Source organism: Aedes aegypti, chromosome 1 (genome assembly GCF_002204515.2).
Source record: "Aedes aegypti strain LVP_AGWG chromosome 1, AaegL5.0 Primary Assembly, whole genome shotgun sequence".
NCBI lineage: Eukaryota > Metazoa > Arthropoda > Insecta > Diptera > Culicidae > Aedes > Aedes aegypti.
The window spans coordinates 265,975,930-265,997,222 of record NC_035107.1 but is presented as its reverse complement, the minus strand read 5'-3'; the positions used below and the strand labels follow the sequence as shown (position 1 = coordinate 265,997,222).

General features: G+C 41.2%; 2 protein-coding genes across 2 annotated transcripts in view; one reads left to right on the top strand and one right to left on the bottom strand.

Annotated features, from left to right (window-relative positions):
- The window catches only part of LOC5567509, a 34,458-nt gene extending 17,825 nt beyond the window's left edge, over positions 1 to 16,633 (top strand). Inside the window, exons 4-9 of the mRNA XM_021837726.1 lie at positions 2,513 to 3,487; positions 3,550 to 3,719; positions 3,783 to 3,864; positions 6,103 to 6,348; positions 6,405 to 6,890; positions 14,116 to 16,633. Of these exons, the coding sequence (XP_021693418.1) occupies positions 2,513 to 3,487; positions 3,550 to 3,719; positions 3,783 to 3,864; positions 6,103 to 6,348; positions 6,405 to 6,890; positions 14,116 to 15,534 (3,378 nt within the window). The 3' untranslated portion in view covers positions 15,535 to 16,633. The remainder of the gene's footprint in view (positions 1 to 2,512; positions 3,488 to 3,549; positions 3,720 to 3,782; positions 3,865 to 6,102; positions 6,349 to 6,404; positions 6,891 to 14,115) is intronic.
- LOC5567505 (39S ribosomal protein L55, mitochondrial) lies at positions 15,784 to 17,397 on the bottom strand. Its single transcript, XM_001651755.2, has 2 exons — positions 17,080 to 17,397; positions 15,784 to 17,024 (listed from the first exon to the last, which is right to left on the bottom strand). The coding sequence occupies exons 1-2, from the start codon at positions 17,272 to 17,274 to the stop codon at positions 16,878 to 16,880; spliced, it is 342 nt and encodes a 113-aa protein (XP_001651805.1). The 5' UTR covers positions 17,275 to 17,397; the 3' UTR covers positions 15,784 to 16,877.
- Positions 17,398 to 21,293: the final 3,896 nt, after the last annotated feature.

Below are 21,293 nucleotides of genomic sequence, written 5' to 3'. Positions count from 1 at the left end.
GAGTTCACATGTTACTTAGGTATTTAAAAGCAAATGAGAACCACATTAAATAATAGATAAACACTAATGGTCATATTTTTATATTTTCATTTCATCGCGGTCCTCATTGCTCGAGCGGAGACGACAAAACTCGAGGTGGATAGAATCGACGCAACTACGACACGGAAAAGAAACAGATGAGAAACTATCGATACATTTATTCAACTATAAAAACCACGTTTTAACGTAATGACTTTATTTCTTCTCGTTTCAGCAATCCAACAACCAAACCATCTCTACTATCTTTTCATTTCCTCTTCGTTACATTTATAGTCCCTCTGGCACTGAATCGAATGACGCATTCCGCTTTTTATTAGCGATGTCTTTGCTGTACGTTGAGCATGGTGTCGGAGGTGATGTGCTGTGTAGAACATCGGATGTTCTACACGGCACGCTACTTCCGGCATTTTGTTTGGCGTGCGGGATAGGCAGTGCTAGTGATGATATGAAGGCCGCTATTCGGTTTCGTGCCAGAGGGACTATATCTATTTAATGTATCTGAAGCTTGTGGGACCGCTTTAATTCCGGCGCCTGCTTGTGGAAGATCCCGGTGTGCTAAACGGTATAGGACATGTTAACGGGGGAGGCTTGGTAGGTCCTCACCCAGCCCGTGTCTAGATGGGCGGATAATTGTCTGCCAGGGTGTGGATTGAGCAATTACAATTACAATTACAATACCCTAAAGGAATTCCTGGATCAATTTCTTGGGAAGTTTGAGGATGGATCTCTGTTGGAATTTATAAAAAACTTTCTGAAGAATGCCTAGGAAGAAACTCTGGAATCATTTTTGGGGGTACCACTAGAGAACTTTCTGATGAGAATCTTGAAAAAAATGGAGAAAATCCAAAAGAACTTACCAATAAATTCTCAATCGAATTTCTGTAGATAATCATAAGGGATTCTATGGAAGAATTGTTGAATATATTCATGAAGAACTTAGAATTTCCTTAAGTAATTTGAAGATATCTCTGGTGTAATCTTTGAAGACATGTTAAAAAATAAATGTTTGAGAATCCAATCTCCCATATCTTGCTTACCATCCTTATCATAAAAACAGAGTTCTGTGAAATTTTCAGCTTTCTAGGTGGTGATTTAAAGGTGGCCCAAAGACAATGTAGGTTTATATGGAAATTACTATGGAGAAATTTTAAGATATGTTCTAGTACTGTAATGTAAGTACAAACTTATTATTCCATAGTAAAAACTCATTCTTCAAACCATAATAAAGAAATTTGCTAAAGGGAGAAATTCAATCCGACGGATAGAAGAAGAGATATTCATGAGTTTGTTTGCTATTATTTAGCTTAATGTGGGATTATAGCCCTGAAAACATGTACCTACAAAAATGCCAAACAAAATTAGCTCAAAAGGGATTTGTTTCTTCAGCAACATCCCTAATCAAGGTTTGAAGAATGAGTTTTCAATATGGGATGATAAGTTTCTACTTACATTACATTACTAGCGTGTTAGGAACTTTTCTCAAAATTTCTCCATAGTAATTTCCATATAAACCTAACATTGTCTTTGGGCCACCTTTAAATCACCACCTAGAAAGTTGAAAATTTCACAGAATACTATTTTTATGGTAAGGATGGTAAAGAGCATATGGGAGATTGAGTTTTCAAACATTTTTTAAATTTGAATCGCCCTAATGTACATACAGTCAGTGACATAAGTTAGTAACCAAATGCTGTTTTTCCATACAAAATGCTCAAGTTTGGGGTGCTGTATCTCAGCTTCTGGTAGTTCGAATCGGCTGAAATTTGGATGACGAACTACAAATAACTTGAAATTTTGCCTGTAAGGGAATTATTACATTGCAGTCATTTTACATAGAGTTTCAGAGGATTGTTCAAAGACAAAAGTAAGCAACCCAGAGACTTTTTAATTTAATTTTGGTGTGTTCTGCAAATTTGTGAGACTTCTGAAATTAAACAACTTTGTGGAACAAACCAACAACCCACAACTTACCGTTTTAGAATTAAATTACGAAGTCTCTCGGTTACTTACTTTTGTCTTTGAACAACCCTCTGAAACTCTATGTAAAATGGCTGCAATGTAATAATTCAATAAAACTTCAAGATATTTGTAGTTCGTCATCAAAATTTCAGCCTATTCGGACTACCAGAAGCTGAGATACAGCACCCCAAACTTGGGCATTTTGTATGGAAAAACAGCATTTGGTTACTAACTTATGTCACTGACTGTACATGTGTCATAAGGTTCGACCACGAGCAAGTAAGAAAAAGTATCCCTACTGACCAAGTTCTCAACTTAAAGGGTGATTTTCAACTCTTAAAGTTAGATCGTGCTGAGTACTAGAACATCGTCGAAGGTCTTACTACGATATCTCAAAACACATACGAGATATTCAACATAGATAGAATCCAATAAGCCCAGGGTCTCTTATAGCAGTCCAACTATGTGTCTAATATTATACCTGACATTTAACTGTATTGTCACATAATTTCAGCTCAATGCCAAGGTCTCTCTGAAACCGATCAACGCCGGAGCCCAGTGCAGTGACTTCTCCTACGAAAACGATGACGTCTCGTGGGATGTTCAGATTTCCACCACGGCCCAGTTCCATCTGTCCAATCTGATGCTTCTCACCTTGTGCGAGCGGTGCGTCCAGGACAAGAACTACATCCCGCTGTGGAATTTCATCGTTACCAATAGCAAATACCATACCAGCCTGGCGTGCATCGTTCTCGCCCATGGAAAGCTTTATTCTTCCGTAATCCTGTTGGCAATGGTCCGCGGCACGTGTCTGGATGTATTTAGCTGGCTGATCGGTATCTGGGAGCAATTGGTTGATCATCCTGCGGAAATGAACGCCTACGTGTACAACCTCTCCAACGAGCTTTTCATGGAAAGTCTGATATACCTGCAAGAATACACCATACAGTACTTCGAGATGATTCGCAAGTGCTTGGAAAAGTTTGACATCAACGTTTTGGAGCGACTGATCCGCCAATTGAATCCATTTCATCCAATCTACCGGCCGCTGATGCACAAACTCTCCAACCACGACAGCAGTTCAGGTCGCGAGTTGGACAATGGTCTGCTTCTTTTCTGCAAATGTCTGATTGAAACTTTCCTAGCGGTTTCGATTCGCTTGCAAATGCTCAAGATGCACAACGGCAGTTTCCTGAATGCCTTGAAACATGTGCGAGTTTTCTACGACGAAAAACCGGTCGAAATGCGCCTGAAACAATGCTCACCGTTGTCTGCTGGATTTTCGCACGCTGGATGTGTGATGAACCGGGTTGCCTATCTGTGGGGATCCAACGGGGTCAACTGTGCCCTCAGCAGAACTTCACTCCAGGGCGATCCCCTGACACCGAACGGATCTCCGCCGACGGCGTTCTTCCTGAAGCAGTTGGATCTCGAGGTGCTGGCCGTTCAGTGCGGACGATTGCATACCCTTCTGTTGACCAACAATGGAGTAAGTAGTCTTGGAGATTCTGAAGCTGAATCGTTTATTGATGTAATGAAATCTGTCTTCAGGTTTATTCGATGGGAGCCAACAATTTGGGTCAATTGGGCATCGGAAATCATGTCTTGAACGCCCTACAGCCAATGTATGTACAATCCCTGGATGGGATGAACATAACGCACATTTGCGCCGGACAGTACCATAATGCTGTAGTGGCCAACGGACTGCTGTACACGTGGGGGTATGTTCTACGATCTGCCTTTTATCAATTGTCTGTGATAATAACCATCGTTTTTCATTTCAGATGGGGCATTTTCGGTCAGCTGGGGCACGGTTCCATTGCAGATTGTTCTAAACCGACGATTGTGGAATTTTTCCGTAAAAAGGTTTGTGTTTGATAGGAGCAAGTCGAAATGTGTGAAAGAAGAGGTTATTTCGGTATAATTTTATATTGGCATTACTTTGAACCTTGTGGATGTTGAAGGTCATTTGGCACAATTTATATTTTTATTTTAAAAGTTCACTCAAGAGCGGACGGGGTTGCTGGTCTAAAGGCTGCCGCTTCTGCTTCATAAGCAGAAGGTCATGGGTTCAATCCCAGGCCCGTCCCTTTCCTCGTACTTTGTAGTTGTATCTTTCACTTGCTACCACTTCTACCTCTCTTAATATATCACAGTTGATCTATCACAGCTCATAGCATTTGCTAGAACCCGAGAAGAACAGAAATGCACCGTTTCCCTACGCTTCTATTCTTTCATCATTATAGCACGCCTTTTATTACGCCTGATACTGAGGCAGTCTGCTAACCAAACCAGCAAGCCTCTCTGTCATAAAAATTACCTCACCCCTTCACCCTTCCCGCATAAACTGGCGTAGACACAGTGGTATAGACGGTCTACCATGAGAGCCAGTTGAATGCATCATCAACTCCTTCCCCTTCCCCTCATTGGTCAACATTCACCAACACTTATACACTCACACTTAACATATATTCACGAGCTCGGCATTTGAAAGTGCTGAACTCTCTCGGCATTCAGATTGTTTGCTGATAAATCAGTTAAATAATAATCATAACTGAGTCTCGGCTTATTTTTAAACTGAAATCTCGGATAACATTATTTTTTACCCGAAACTCGGCATACCCGTGTGCCGAGCACCAACGTTTACAATATTTTCGCCGACTTCAGTTGTCTAATATGCTGACATATCGGTTTATCACTGAGCGATGCCGAGATTTTCAGCATTTTGTTCTATCCGCCATACTGTTTTCATTTACAAGTGGAACATTCGTTAGTCGTGTGTTCTTATGTTAAAAGTGTAAATAATATTGTTGGTAAGGTTTTTAAAATGAAACAATTACTGAAACGAAAAAAAATATGTCAGCAGTGATTATGTTACAGTTTTTCTCTTCGTTCAGTGATTAATATTGAGCACAACTTGTTTCTTTCTTCACATCCGCCACAGGAACTTCGATCCGGTATCAAAACTCGGCTTTAGGAAAAATCATGACAAGCCTTCGAAACGACATCCTTAAGGATTGTCCAATTGTCCACTTCCTACTGAGCAACCGGAGTCGAGAACTACACTGAAATACTTGTAAAAGACTCTAAAAAAATTGATACCTTCAACCACGTGTACAACGACAAACTCCAAATTGGACATCGTACCCTTTGACCAAATCAGGAGATATTTTGCAGATTGACAATAGTGGTTTTACTGCCACGGACATGCTAAAAATCGAAGCTTTAGAATTGAAGTATGACTGGATTTTTTTGTATCAAGTGATCCGGAATTCCGAAATTCATTACTTTCAAATAAATTAGGTTGGAACAGTAAAAATGTGAATTAAAGCATTATTTATTACAATCGTCGAAATTGCGTTAAAAGTTTCTTTGGCTCGCCAACAAAAACCAAATTTGAAAATATCTTTACCACATAAAAAAGCCGAATACTCGGTATCGTCTAAAATGATTGTTTTGATGTTTTGCTGATATTTCAGTTTTAATTAACCGAGAATTTCAGTTAAACACATCAGATGACAGTTCTTGAACAAACCGAGTTTATCAGTTACAAATGGTAAACCGAGATCAATGCCGAGCGCTCGGCTGTGCGGATCTCGGTTTCCGAAAGCCGAGCTTCGGCATTTGATTCTAAGTGTGCTGATCATGTCTGTTAATCCCAAGCAGTCATCTGGTTGTTGTATTTGAACCACCCTATTATATGAGTCTCTAATGTATCACACTAATGCGAATAACAATAAACAGTATAGATCAAACAGTCAACACCATAACAACGTTTTTTTGGAAAACACTGGTTGGTTCCTCGTGTAAGTGCAGTTGATATGGCGATACTGGAGTAGCAACCATGGGCGGCCTCAAGATTATTTCAAAAGTTCACTCAAGAGATACCCGACTTAAACCCTTACTACAGTGGCCAAATAGCCAAAGTGTTTTAATATCATGCCAAATGTCCGTTACGCCAAATGTCCCTTAGATTATTATGCCAAATGATCCTTATTTTTCACAAATTTTGAAATAATGCTGTGTGCCAAATGACAAAAACCCCTTCTTGACGGAGTCACATGTTATACCACCATTTTAACAATTTATTTATCAATTTAACAGAACATACAACAGATCGCTTTGGGTCACGCCCACACCTTGGTCCTCTGTCGACAGGAATGCAATACCAAAAACGTGCTATACGTATTCGGATCCAACCACTACGGACAGTTGGGACTGGGTCAGGAAGACAGGTTCAACTTCACCGTCGATACCCGGAATGGCAAATCGTTTGTGCTGTCGCTGATTCCTCGTCGAGTAGATTTCGACGAGGAGATTCTCCTCATCAACACCAAGCTGTTTGTCAATGTAAGCTCAATTCAATTTTATCCAACTGTCTGAATCTAAATGTGATGTTTTTGCAGTTGGTCCTCACCAAGAGCAACAAGTTGTACACGTGGGGTGCATCGCCGCAGGCTCTCCGTCTAGCGAATCAAGCTCGCAAGCGGGCAAGGTCATCGCACAAATGTCGGCCAAATGTGATGACACCGGCTGCAACGGCTGGTCCCTCTACCAGCCCTCCTTCGGCAGAACCGGAAGCTAAGACCGATGGACCTGAGCCGGAATCAAAATCACTAACCGTGTCGAATGTGCCCGAGGAATCGAATGAAGAGCAACAACCAAAGATTGAACCGGAAGTGGAACAACAACCGGCCGAAGGTGTGGATGAGACGCCGAAGACACCGAACGGGGGTCCTGTTCCGGATATTAAAATTGAGGACACTAGTGCCGGGGAAGAATCGAAGACGCCCGATGTGGATGAAAAAGCCGCCACTCCAGGAGAGGAATTTGCCGAGCATCTGTTTCCCAGTCTGGTCGATACGACGCTCGTACAGGATGATATCGTGAGGGTAAGTGTTGAAATGTACAGTTGGGAGGTGAGGAGTTACACATTATTTGAGACCTATTATCTATTGCTGAGTTTGTTTGATTCTTCGATGAAACTAACATCCAAAAGGCAATGAAGTGGAAAGCAGAATGTTTTTAAAAATCTTCAAGTAATCTTATATCGAGATATTACAAGGAGACCAAGGGGTCTGTTCTGGGTGTTCAAGCCAAAACGTCAAGTGTCCTCCATGATTCGGAGATATTATGATAAAAGCAAACTGTGTCTAAAACCGCCCAAAATTACCACAATGGTTAACAATGATTTGCTGACACACCATGGACGAATATAACGACACAAAAGCAGCATACAGATGAAGCAAGTGATAGTGTCGTTCAATCTGTGATTAATGTATCCACCCAAAAGAAGTTGGGTCACCAGGGATGAAGATACGCGGTTAATGAAATCCATAAATACCACCGAAAACCAAAACTTGCTTTCCACCCATCATCGTGTATAGCAAAAGTGTCGTTGATAACACCGCAACAATGGCAACTTTCAATATTGTGAGAACTTAATACAAAATGAGGACAAAGAAAGAAACCATTCGGGTTCAAGTATTTCGACAAACAAAATTTCATCGCAGAGGTGGAATCAGTGAGGGCCGCTTATGTTCAGATTTACACTCATTTTACAAGCGATGAAACACCAATGCAATGTGTGCTTTCTGGTCTACACCACTTGAATTGGAAGAAGTCAAATCGGAGCTAAACACCGATGCAATAACACCTCTTGATGTCAAGGTGTTACACGCTTCCAGGAATGGAGGTGATGCACTCTATATGCTCTCCATCCTTCATTCCGTCACCTGTACGTGGTGCGTTACGAGGTAAGATTTACCGGGGCAGCAAGGACGAAAGTCCAGGAGCTTAAGGGTCTATAAGAGATGATCCATCAAAACAAACTACTAACGGAATGTGATGGAGAGGCTTTTGGACCATCAGTAACCGGCTAAGGTTCCCGCCAAGAAAGGAGGCGACCAACATCAACTTAAGTGAGAACAGTGTGGGCAAAAGCCTAGACACTGTAACGACGGCAGGCCATGGCCGCTCCAGTGCAACTAGTGAGGTGGTCGATGGCCCGGGACTAATCGAGGCCATGGATCGTAATAGGGAGTACCTCCCGTAAATGCAGGTATCTGCTGAGCAACATCGTCATCGAGTTTGTTAAGAGCAAAAGCCATGTCAGCAAAGGCTTGAAAACAAGTCTGCTGAAATTGCGACAACCAATCGTCGCTGTAAAGCAGGACTACGAGAAAGTCAAGGAACAACTTGGCAATGTAGAAGGCAAAAGACACTAAGTCGTGTCAGACCAAGGTGTTTTCCTTCACAGGCATCGCGAATATATCTGATATTATTCGATACGCGCCCCAAGAGGCCCAGATAGCCGTAGCGGTAAACGCGCAACTATTCAGCATGACCATGCTGAGGGTCGTGGGTTCGAATCTTGCTGGTCGAGGATCTTTTCGTAAAGGAAATTTTCTTGATTCCCAGGGCATAGAGTATCTTCGTACCTGCCACACGATATACACATGCAAAAATGGTCAATCGGCAAAGAAAGCTCTCAGTTAATAACTGTGGAAGTGCTCATAAGAACACTAATCTGAGAAACAGGCTTTGTCCCAATTGGGACGTAACGCCAGAAAGAAGAAGAAGAAGATTCGATACGCGATGCGAAAGAGGGGACCTTCCGAGGATGAATACGTGGCGAAAAGACGTATGGTTGCTATGGGAAAAGTGTCATATGCAGCCGTCCTCCAGTGCAGAAAAGCTGGCACGAGCCAAGCTCCGTGATATGAGGACATGGTAACAGTGGAGAGACCAACACCAAGCCTAATGCCAAGAAAGCAAAGAAAAAAGAACCATGGGATAGGAATCAGGCAGTGCACCCACAGAAACCACGGGCGCAAGGCAACAGCAACCCGTGGATACGAGTCGGAAAAAAAAAAGAAAGGAGAAAACCGAAAGGAGCCCAAGGAGACTGTTAACCCGACAACAGCGAAACGTAGGAATTTAGGCGAGGCCCACATTAGCAAAATGGAGGAAGCGAAAAACGCCGAGGTTCTGAAGGCGATGCGAAGCACGGAGAAGTTATCGCCATTGGGCGCAGATGTGCGGAGCATAAGGCGGACTAGGATTGGTGAAATGATGCTAGTCTTGAAGAAGGACGCCAAGCAAAAGAGTACATTCCATAAGCAACTGGCACAAGAAATACTTGGCGACGAGGTTGATGTAAGATCCCTGTCAGCAGAAGCAACTCTCCAGTGAAAAACCTGGGTGAGGTCACCGATGCAGCGGAGGTCTCGGCTGCCCTCAAAGAGTAGTGTGACATCGACGTAGCCTGTAAGGCCATCCACCTTAGAAAAGGCCCGCAGGGCATCCAGGTGGGAGCGATCAGGCTGCCGGTCGCAGAAGCCAACAAAGCGAAGAACTTGGGCATACTCAAGGTGGGTTGGTCGGTTTGCCGACTGAGCATACAACAGCCTCCTAAAGTTTGCTTCAAATGTTTTGGGAAGGGCCATACGTCGTGGAATTGCAATGGTCCCGACAGAAGTAAGATGAAGTAAGAAAATGCGGCCTCGAAAGCAATAGGGCAAGCGACAGAGAAAACAACGGACACTTAACGGGCGGATCTAAATGCCCGGGCACAAGTGGAGAATCAAAGCAGCCACAACGGAAGTAACACAGCTAAATTTAAACCACTGTGATGTAGCCCAGCAGCTGCTTTGGCAGTCAGTCTCGGAAACCAAGACTGACGTGGTGTTACTATCGGACCCATACCGCATACCAGCAAACAACGGGAACTGGGTGGCGGATAGGTCGCAACAGCTAGCAGCTATAGGGGTGACAGGACGATACCCAATCCAAGAAGAGTCCCTATCTCAAATGACGGTTTTGCGATAGCAAAAATCAACGGATCGATTGAGGAATTTTCCCACATGGTCGACAGGATGATAGCCGAATTAGCTAATCGGCAGCCAGTAGTGATAGCTGGGCAGTGGAGTGGGGTAGCCGCTGCACCAACCCAAGAGGCCAACTATTGTTGGAATCCCTGGCCGCATTAAATGTAGAGCTGGCAAATGTGAATAAAGTGAGTACCTTCCGCAGAAATGGTGCATTATCGATTATCGACGTGACGTTTTGTAGTCACAACCTTTAAGGTACCATGAACTGGCGCGTTGATGACGGTTATACACCATCCCATAAGCCCATGGCCCCCAGCGCCGTATGCGGCAGATGAAGGAGAAGAAGTGGCGAGAGTGACGAATGAAGAGCTGGGAGAAGTGGTGAAATCATTCGCGTCAAACAAGGCACCGGGACCCGATGGTATCCCGTACCACGTTCAGAACCACAACATGTCATCACGCTATATTTTGAAGTAACAAAGTTATTTCATTTTCATTTTCATTTTGCAGCGTTTGGTGGGGCAATGAGAGCGCAAGTCAGTCCAGAGCCGGGGGAAGGGATAGGTAATGGCCGTAATAGTCTATGCGGACCACTTGAACACCATCGGAAAGGATAAGAAGGGTTGGGGTAGGGTATAGGTAATGGAGAAGACTTGACACAGTAATGCGATTAATGCTGCAAAATGTTAATGTGCTGAAAGCAATTTAATTTGAAGTTTGATTTGACTTATTAAAATTCCAAATAGATCAGCCCTTGTACAAGTAAGAAAGAATATGCTGATCGCTTTCTAGAAATTTTATAAACAACAAAATAATAACAATATGAGAGTGATGTCAAGGGCTGCTGATGGCACAAAGCGACGCTTCAGGAGATTCTGTATAGTATTCAATCGATGGTGATAACTTTACAAACTTTATCTGTTTTTGCACTGATTGACGATGCTGATTTATATAAAAATATTTTAAAAATATTTGATATTATTAGTTCATTTGTTTGTGTGATCTAGGTGTTAATAATGGAAAAAATGTACATACCCGTGATGATAATACTTCCCTGACCAGAAATATTATATTTTGAGCACCCTTTTCGAAGCTATTCTATCCAGGTATCCATGTACTGATTTCAATCCTGAAATTATTCTTATTGTGCATGCTCATGCATTATATTAGTGATGCTCATAACCATGCAACAGATAAGAAGGATAGAAATAGAGAATATAGGAACAGTGATTAGTAATGAGTTAATTATGTAGTTTTGTTAGAATTATAAACAATTAAACAGTAGTAATGAATTGCTTATAAAATGACTTTGCAGCATAGCTGAGCCTTTCGGATCGTAAGACCGATGTATAAAAATAATTTGTTTCGAAATTGTCCGCGTGCCCCTATTAGATAAGAATCAGTCATAGACATACATACCGAATGCTCGCCATGACCCTATGACCAACATTTGTAAATGTATAGCCTTAGCTGATGTGGCTATTTTAATAGGTAGTTCTTTCACTCATTGATTGTCTTCAAAACCTTGTCAAGTATAGACAATTGATTTTATTTCATTTATTACTACATTGAAGCTACATTGTACTTATTAAGTATTAGGTATTATTTTATGTTTTTATCACTATTGATATTATCAAGGCCAGAATTCCCAGTGAGTGAGGATTTTATAGTACTAGAACACCATAGAAGATCGCTAAAAATTACCTAACCATGGAACGGCTTTTTGCTCTATTATTTTAGGTAGATGCTATTGATCTCCCTTTGCTCCTATCCGCAACCCGGTGCACGCGCCCTGTTGGTTTTCGAAAACCTCGTAGAAGATTACAAACCGTCAATGGCATTTCCAATTACTACCCCACATTGCACATTCAAGGGTCTGATTGTGCTCCTAACCCACCCTCAGTTCGTAATCTTCTCGCCAGCTTTAAATTATATTTTCCCGAAGTGAAAGTAATTTTGATGAGTGATAGCCTAGTGCAGCCCAACTGCATAGTACAGTAGTTTAACCAGAATCTTAAGGTCAGAAGATAAAATATAAATTTTGTAAAAAAAAGGTTGCCATTGCTTTGAAATTCACCCAACATCTAATCAAAACTATTAACAACAGCGATCAATTATCAAAATTCATCGCTCCCTGGAAAATATAATCCCAAGCCCAGGGGATATATTTTGAAGTAACAAAGTTATTGATGAATTACTCTTTTTTCAAGGAATAGTTTAGTCTCTTATAACTGCCTTCGGTGGAAAATGGTGCAGTCAACTCTTACAAATCATGAAAGTACCATACCTTCCCTTTCGGCAGATGATAAAAACATTTGGCTATAAGCGTCTTTTCATGGGTTCTTACTTTTGGCTTATTTGCCTTATTAAAACGATTTCTACCGATAATTCCTTTTCTTTAAGAGATAGAGAGGTGCAATGTTCAGCAAAAACATGCGTTTTAAGATATCTAACAACTTTGTAGAAGACATAAAAAAATTTAAAATCTTAGTAAAAAGTTATGAGCAATAATGATTTTAAACGATTTTTTTTTCATACGACTTTGTGTACATTCTGTCAAAAAATTCGTAACTCTTTTACAAGATTTTTAACATTTTTCATGTCTTTACATTTACATGTGTTAACCCTTCTACCGGCAGCTTCATTTTTTACCGCAAAATTCAAATTCAAATCGTTATAACTTTTTTGATTTTCAATATTCTTGCACCATTTTCTCACAAGTTCTCAAAAAACTCTTCTAGCTTTAGGATCTGTGTCGATATTGATCATTGTTCATCAGGTTTTGAAGATATTCTTTGGGGGATCGACCCGTAAACAGAACTCCCCGTTAATTCCTCAGGCTACAGAATTTTAATCGTATTCGGATATTCACTCTTCGGAACAATACATTAATCAGAGTATGTTGTGAAAAAATGAAGCAATTTGTTGCAGCCGTCTTTGTGTAATGAGCATTCAGGTTCCTGGAACCACCAGATAAAGATCTTAAAAACTTCAAAAAACATCATATCGTAATTTTCAGATATCTCCAATAATTCTCAATTGATTTGTATGATTTTTTCAGAGTAGCTCCTTATTCACGCTATGTCTGAACCAGACGATTATAAAAATCGAATGTACCTACATCAGATATTTTTCTTGTCAAAAGCGTTTAGAACGAGCAGAAAACTAAAGCGGTTGGAAAGCACGTACAGGATAATGTGCTCAAGAAAAGCAAGTGCATACCGGACAGTATCTAAAGAGGCCGTGTGCATCATCGCCGGTATGACGCGCATCGGGTTCATCATCAAAGAAGATGTTCAATGCTTCCATCAAAGGGGTACCAGAGGAGTCCGCGACACGTGTAAAGAGGAAACGCTCAGAAGCTGGCAGCAGAAATGGGATAACTCCATTAAGGGTAGATGGACCCATCGGCTAATACCAAATGTGTCAGATTGGTATGGTAGAAACCATGAGGAAGTGAACTTCCACCTGACTCAGTTTCTGTCAGGATATGGTTGCTATAAACGGTACCTGCATAGGTTCGGGCACTCAGAATCTCCTACGTGCCCCAATAATGCTGGTGTGGAGAAAACAGCGGAGCATGTCGTGTTCGATTGCCCCCGTCTCATTGTTGTGAGAAATCGCATGCTCGCTACATGCGGAAGGTACACGTCCCCCGACAATGTAATAAAGAGAATGCGTGCGGATGCCGAGTTCTGGAATGCAGTAACTACGGCTGTCACTCACATTATGTTAGAATTGCAGCGTCTATGGCGCGCCGACCAAGAGGATTAGCCCTGCCGAGGCTGGCCCCTTGTAACATTGTTTAAGTCGGCTAGGAGAAGCATTTTGCCTAGGCTACTTCTGCTTCACGTGTTGTGCTATATGCACAGGCCCCTCCCCGAATAAATACCGTAAGGTGGTTCCGGGAAGATTAGGGTCTGAGGCCAAGAGTAATGTCGATGCACTGTATACCACTTGAGCAATTCCAAAAGAATTACTCAAGTACAATGCATGGACTGGTTTTAGTGGGTCGTCGGTGGTGGAGCCCTTGTAAAAAAACATCTGAATACGCTAAGAAATCGATATTTTTCATTAGTGTAAAATATAACTCAGCAGGAATTTTAATCGATCTTACTTCACCATAAAGGAGCTCTTACATTGTAAATCATTGATTTCTTTGTAAAAAAGAATATAATTCATTATCACGTACGTCGTAGGAAATACTATTCTGAAGGTGACCAAACTGCCCCACTTTCCCCTATTCATTGAACATTATTTATTCTTATTCCCTTCCACCTCGCAGATCTCCAGCGGATTGTACCACTTTGCGCTGGTCACCTCGCGGTCGCAGATCTACACCTGGGGCAAGAACATCGAACGGCAGCTGGGCCGTGAAGGCGGCCGCAACGAAGTTCTCATCCCCACCAAGCTGGACGCCGTAACGGGAGTGGAATACGTCGAATGCGGCGCCGATTTCACCCTCATCATGACCGAGGACGGTGTCGTCAAATCCTGGGGCAACAACAATATGGGTCAGTGTGCCAAGGAGATCAACCAGGAGCGCAGTGGTGTTCCGGGAAAACTGGTGAGACTGCCCATCTCCAACCGGCTGGTACGGATTCCGGACAGTTCGCAGTTCATCGAACTACCGCACGAGATTAAACTACCTCCTAGCGATGGAAGTCACGAACCGAGCAACCAAACGCTGCGATTGATCAAATCGATGCCTAAATTCAGGCGAAACTTTGTTGTGAAGAGCACTCTGGAGAAGGTCATTAGCAATAATATTTCGACGATCAGTTCCAGCTTGAATGATGTCAGCAATACAACCGAGATGGAAGATTTCGTAGGCGAGCTGAGAACGGCGTTCGACTGCAGGATTCAGAATCAAAACGCCAGTACCATGTCCTCGTTGCAGTCTGTGTCGTACGCCACTTCACCGACTTCGATGGCTGTTGATGACGACGAAGACGACGAGGGCCTGGAAGACATGGACCAAGACGACAGAAGCTCAGAGTCATCGCGACTGTGCAATGAACGTCATCTGCTGAGCAACGACTTCATTCACTATTGTTTGTACATTTTCCACGGACTGTATAGTCAGGACAATATCCTGGAGTTGACCAAACGCTGCAACGAGTATCACATCCGAATGATGATATTGAACTACGACTACGTAGAGGCGTTCCATCTGATTCTGGAACTTTTGTCCGGCTCGCTATCTTCATCGGCATCACCAGTTACGGTCGCCAAAACCACGATGAACTTGGTCAAAATCTTCGAATACTTCACCAAAGACTCCAACATCATCCCGATGGACACGTCCAACTTCAAGTACTTCATCTACGAACTGTTCATGTTCTTCATCAAACACAACATCAACCTGGATGTCCTGGAGGAGTACTTCCTGCGCAATCTCGAGTACTATCTGGTCCAGTTGGCGTTTGTGCTGTACTTTAGCAATACGAACAACATCTCAGCTGGTCTGCGAGGCAACGTGGACAGCGAAACGCTGGAAATGGAACGCCGTCTGCTGGACAAGTTCAACAACAACGGCAACAACCTGCTGGCGGCGGAAGCCTTCGGGCCAAGCTCGCCGCAATCAACGGGGAAGGTGGTCCGAAAGTTGGAAAACACCGAAACCATCAGCAAAGCCCTGTCGACCAAGTTCAGCGTAATGCTGTGCCAGAAGCTGATGGAATACTTTGAGCGGTTCAAATGACTACAGATTTTTGAAGACGACGACGAAAACGAGGACCGATGCGAACGGTCCCGTTAGATTTCTATATTTTGCTGACCGTATATGTTTTGTGCAAATCAAGTCAGTTTTTCGATTTTATTTCATAGATTTGTAAATCAAAGTACTTACTGAAACATCACACTTTTCGTGTTGTGCAGATAGCTTTTTATAGTTTTTTTTTATATATTGATATACCTAGGGAATAGCTTGCTTATCATATATTTATTGAGCAAAATGTTGTGCGTGTGATGTTGTATTCTCCTACTCGTTTGCTAGCGATATTTTTATAGATAATATATTTAACCAATCTATTTGGATAACGGTCTGAAGCTACTATGAACAGAAGCAAAAAGTCAGAGAAGGTAGTCCGTTTAGTTTCAGTGGAGTTTCTTGGAAGAAAATGAAAGACTGAAAATTTTACTGGAGAACTACTACCACTAGCTATCGAATTAACGTTACATTTGTCAAAGCAATTTTCTTACAATACCACAGTGGTCAAATACTATGAATATCAAAAACCATGTTTCTCATACAGACAAATGACAAGCACAATTTTTCTATGATCTACAAGTTTTGTTAGTTATACTGAAATTCTACAACATTTTGATGTTTTCTTTGGATTAATTTGAAGCGAATAACAAACAGTTTTGATTTTGAGAAACACCGTGGTAAAAAGATGTTCAATTCAATAGTTTTAGGTTAGTCATCAAATTGATCAAACTATCAGACCATTTCTCCCTTGCAATTCATTACTCATAATTCTGTTTTTTTTTTTTTAAATTAGGTAGACCTCAACTGAAAGCGTTGCAATAAACTCATCCGATCGGCAATGAATAGCGTTTGTGGATGGCTTCATCCAAGTTTTTGCAGTCTCGCAGCAAGAACAACCCGCGCGATCGGACTTACCAATAAATTAGCGTACTTATATTCGTCGCAAAACTCATCGCGTAGTGCAAAAGTGATAGAAACAAATGGCATTAGACTATTGTTTAGCGCTTAAGAAAAATATCTCAATATTCTCTACACGTAAAATATCAAAAATTTACACACCATTAAAAAGCACTGTCTAGAGGAATAAGTTTAGCAAATGAACATCATTAATATTTATCCCTTGAACAAAACGTTCATTCGTCATACCCTCTGCATTGTGTGATTAGAAAGACAAGCACGGTAAACCGATATTGTTGGAATTGTTGCTGATAATGGCGTTCAAGCTAGAAGTCGCGAGTTAAAACCCGCAAGAATAAAGGAATGTTTTTTCATCATTAAAAATCGTCCACTTTCAACTAATCCGAAACAAACTGTATTTTAAACAACGGTCCCTCTCATTTCTTCTTGATGAAGTTAACATACTTCCTAGCGTTGAAATTGTCCTCCACCTCGTCCTCAACGTGAATCACCCGCTTGGGTTTACGCTTCTCCAGGCGCGCTTTTCGTTCCGATTCCGACAAGAGGCTCAGGTCCAAAGGAAGCTGAAACATAAAAATGTCACAATTATCAACCTTTTCACTGATCCCTTGGTCTTACCTTGATAATTCGGCGGGGTTCGTGGTAGTTGACGTTGATCGTGGACCCATCCGGCAGGACAACCATCGTGGGGTACCTTCTTGCGTAAACACTGCGATGGACCTTCACGATTGATGCCGTGTTGGACGAGAGGTATCGGCTTGATATGGCAAACTGGCGCGTCAAAAGGGGCACCACCGACACGTTGGGCATCATTTCTTTGGATCAGGAGCGGTTATTATGATAAAATTTACTAATAATTCACTATTTTCGGCAGCAGAAATCTTCAACCGGATCACACACCGCTGCTTGTGCAACAATGAAAACAAACCGCGAGCGACGGACTGTGCTTGACAGTTGCCTCCCTGCTGAAAAGTGTGTTATATAACAGTTATATGAAATTATGAGAACAGTGGGATTTTGGGAAGTTGAAAGCGATTAAAATTCATCTAAAATCCTTTTCTTCCACTTTTTCGTGGAGTTAGTACACTCAAGGCCCAATCGCAATGATAGCGGAACGGCAACGGAATGCGGAACCGGTTCGCCAGCATGAATCACACCATCTCGACTGAGCTGTCAATGAATGAAAGTGAACCAACACTGAGTCGACTAGCATACTATAGTTCATACTGGCGAACCGGTTCCACTTTCCGTTGCCGTTCCGCTGTCATTGCGTTTTGGCCTTCAGGCAACTTGATAATTAACAAAATTCATCGAACCCCCCTTATGAACTATTAAAATTTCCCATGTAAAAACCAGAGTTTATGAATGGAGAGTTGCGCGAAGAGTGATACCAAATCTACCTATCGAACTGTCAAACCGTCTACACGGGAAAAAAATCTGTGGTAAAAATTACTATTTTAGCTGACTACGCCCATTCTTGAAACTACCATGCAATTTCAGACCAATTTACTATGTTTACGGTACATCCCACCACATCACTGGTACATTTGACAGAAATAATTTACAACAGTGCGATTTTGACTACAGACATGGTAAAATCAAGCGCATTTCTGGTCTGCTGAAAATTGCCGGTGCGAGCGCTTAAGTTAACCCCCTAAAATGGTAGTTTTTACCGCACATTTTTTTTTGCGTGTACCTATCGAGCAGACCAGCAAAACAGATAGGGGCTGTTTTCGAAGACGAAGAAGAACAACCATTCAAAGAAGTCTCTTCGCGCAACTCTCCATTCATAGACTCTGGTAAAAACTACTATGATACATAATATCAATATTTTCACATTTGTATGGGCCATATTGTAATATATTTAAACCAAATAAACTTTTTTAGCTACTTTAGGGGCCTTTTCAAGCCGAGTGGTTAGAGTCCGCGGCTACAAAGCAAATCCATGCTGAAGGTGTCTGGGTTCGATTCCCGATCGGTCCAGGATCTTTTCGTAAAGGAAATTTCCTTGACTTCCCTGGGCAAAGAGTATCATCGTACACGGAGAAATCAGACTACCCAAAAAAATAAGTTCTTTTTACTCAAATTTGGGTAAACTGCATTTAGTTTTTACCCACGGTTGGGTTGTTTTGCCTCTCTCGCAACAGCAATGTTGTCAAAAACAGAGAGAGACGCACCAACCCAGCGTTGAAGTTCAATGGAATAAGCCAAATTTGGGTTCTTTCGAGTTTACCTAACGTTAAGTTGTTTTAACCCATCCCGAAGACTTCGAAAGCTAACGCTGGGTAGATTTTTTTTGTAGTGAGTTGTTTGTTTTGCCGCTGTCAAATGGAAACAACCTAATGATAGGTGTTTACCAGTTAACCCAAATTTGGGTTATCCCACGGAAGAGCCGAATTGCTTCAAAAGAAGTCAAAGTTGGGCTGATTTGCGGCTCCGTGTACTTGCCACACGATAATACAAATGCGAAAATGGCAACTTTGGTACAGCAAGCTCTCAGTTATTAACTGTGGAAGTGCTTTTTTTTTTGTAAAATATTTATTGACGTGATTTGTTTAAAATTTGATTACAACATATCAGCAATTCACATTCAAATAGAAATCCAAAGAGTTTACATCCACAACATTATTAACGTTATTAACAAAGGAGATGTAATGAATGAATAGTTTTAGGATATGTATTCTACGATTTCTCTCTATACCATCTAATGATGGTCGAATTAATTCATTGAAAGTGATTCGTCTCCATCCGCCTAGATGAGCTGTTATTCTACGTTGAAGGAATTCCCAAGCTGCGTTGACTCGTTGACACTCACTGTATTTGTGTTGCAGCGTTTCAATTGGTTCGTTGCAATACACACAATTTTCACCATTCACACGACGCATGGTGTAAAGAAGCTTTCGATAGTCGCCCTTCTCGTTGACAAGCATGAATAGATTGGATCGTTCTGCTGCTGTGAAGCTTCGCCAGTGGAGATTTGACCAGATCCTTCTCCAGTCAACTTCAGGATGCTCCTGTTCAACTTGTCAGTCTGGTCGATGTACATGCGATGGATTTGGTCGGCCGATGGATTTTGAACAATTTGTATAGGAAGTTGTTGATATTGTTGACATAATACTTTCAAATCGGGCAGATCAGCTGGAATAGTTTGGGTTGGATCACTTGATTCAACAAAAGTTTTGTAAAACGGCAAACATTCCAGATCTTGTACGTGTCGGTTCACCATAAGTGCTTTACACTTCATAGCCGGTAATTGAAGCTTCAGTCCCCCGTCTTTACGGTCCCGTGAAAGTTGTGTCATAGGAATGCGTGTGGGAATCCCACTCCAAATAAATCTACACGGTTAAAAAAATATATGTTAAATAGCATACAAATCATACTAAATCCATATTTGATCTATTCACTCCTTGCGATGATTAATTAGGTAATATGCATTGCTAGTATAAACAATTTTTATTGCAGCACGTGCATATTCCGTTTTTATTACTTCGACGCATTATGATTGGTAATTCTTTGAATTGATTAAAACCATTAGTTATTTCTGCTTTTGTAAACAAATTAAAAAACTTCATTGTAGTTATTCTTAGGGGAATTTATATTTGTTAACAGGATATGGATAAGTTGCTTGACAATGATGTGCTGCGTTAACTACTCGGCCGGAGGAAAATAGATCTTAGAAGAATGAGCTGCTGTTTGGAAAATAGCGCAAGTAAGTGCCGTACGATTGCTGCTTGATTGCCACTGGAACGCTCCGACGAAAAGCTCTTCACCATTCCTTTATTACCGGCTGCTAGTTTGGATAAATAGTTTCCGGATCATTCTGCAGCAGAAGTACTGCAAAATTTTATTCAGTCTTAGAATGTGCTTCCGGGCTTCCTGCTGATCACCTTCGACCTCGCAAACTTCTGCTGCCATCGCTCCATTGAAATCTGCTGAAGAATATCAAATATTTTAAACAATTGAGCTCGTTACAATTTAATTTTGTTTATTTCCAAATTATTTACCTTTTTATAGGATTCCGTCAGTAAGTTTTTGCTACAACTCGAAAATTACCAGCGAACCTGTTGCTACTTGCTTACAGTAAGCTGCAATGAATTTCCACAAGTTCCAAGATTAGCAACTAGTAACGCTTATTCACAAAAGGAAATAAATGCCCAATAATCTTTTCAATGTATAAAACATAATCATCCTGTTTATATTTGATATGCATCACGAAGTATTATTTTGAAAAATGTGAAAGAAATATTAAACACTATGCTATTTAGAATATTTGATTTTCACCGTGTACCTACCCAACTAACATTCACTCATTTAACAAACACCATTATGGCAGTTTTATTCAGCATCGTGTTTTATAACATTTTAATAATTTCCATGGCCAACCTTTGTTAAAGCATTGTTCACACAAATTTGGAGAAACTTTAAAGCATGTCGTTGAATACCAACTTTATTTTTCAGCTTTAAAAACGTTTTACAAGCATTTAGTTCAGCTTTTATACGGCTGGTCTAAAAATAATTAAAGACTAATAAAAACAAAAAAATATTTCTCTAGGCAGTATATAAATGTAGTGTGCACTATTATTATGATAGTATAACAATCTTAATTAAAAATCGCCTGTATACTGGATTCGAACTCGAGACCTTCCAATCGTCAGCGGTATGCCTTGCCATCTGCGCCATCCTAGAATTGATGATTGTACCGTCCAGTGCAAAATATAAACTTCTCATAGCTGAATATTGACCATGTTCGAGCTTCTATTCGACAACGTCTAATCAACACATGGTACGCTAATCTACAACTGAACAAGCATATTATTCAGCTGCTGTTAAGT

Bases quoted from the DNA above. Each gene is read 5' to 3' on its own strand.
- LOC5567505 (XM_001651755.2), bottom strand. From the start codon at position 17,274: ATGATGCCCAACGTGTCGGTGGTGCCCCTTTTGACGCGCCAGTTTGCC. The intron at 17,025-17,079 runs GTAAGACCAAGG...TTTATGTTTCAG, and splicing joins AACCCCGCCGAATTATCAAG to CTTCCTTTGGACCTGAGCCT.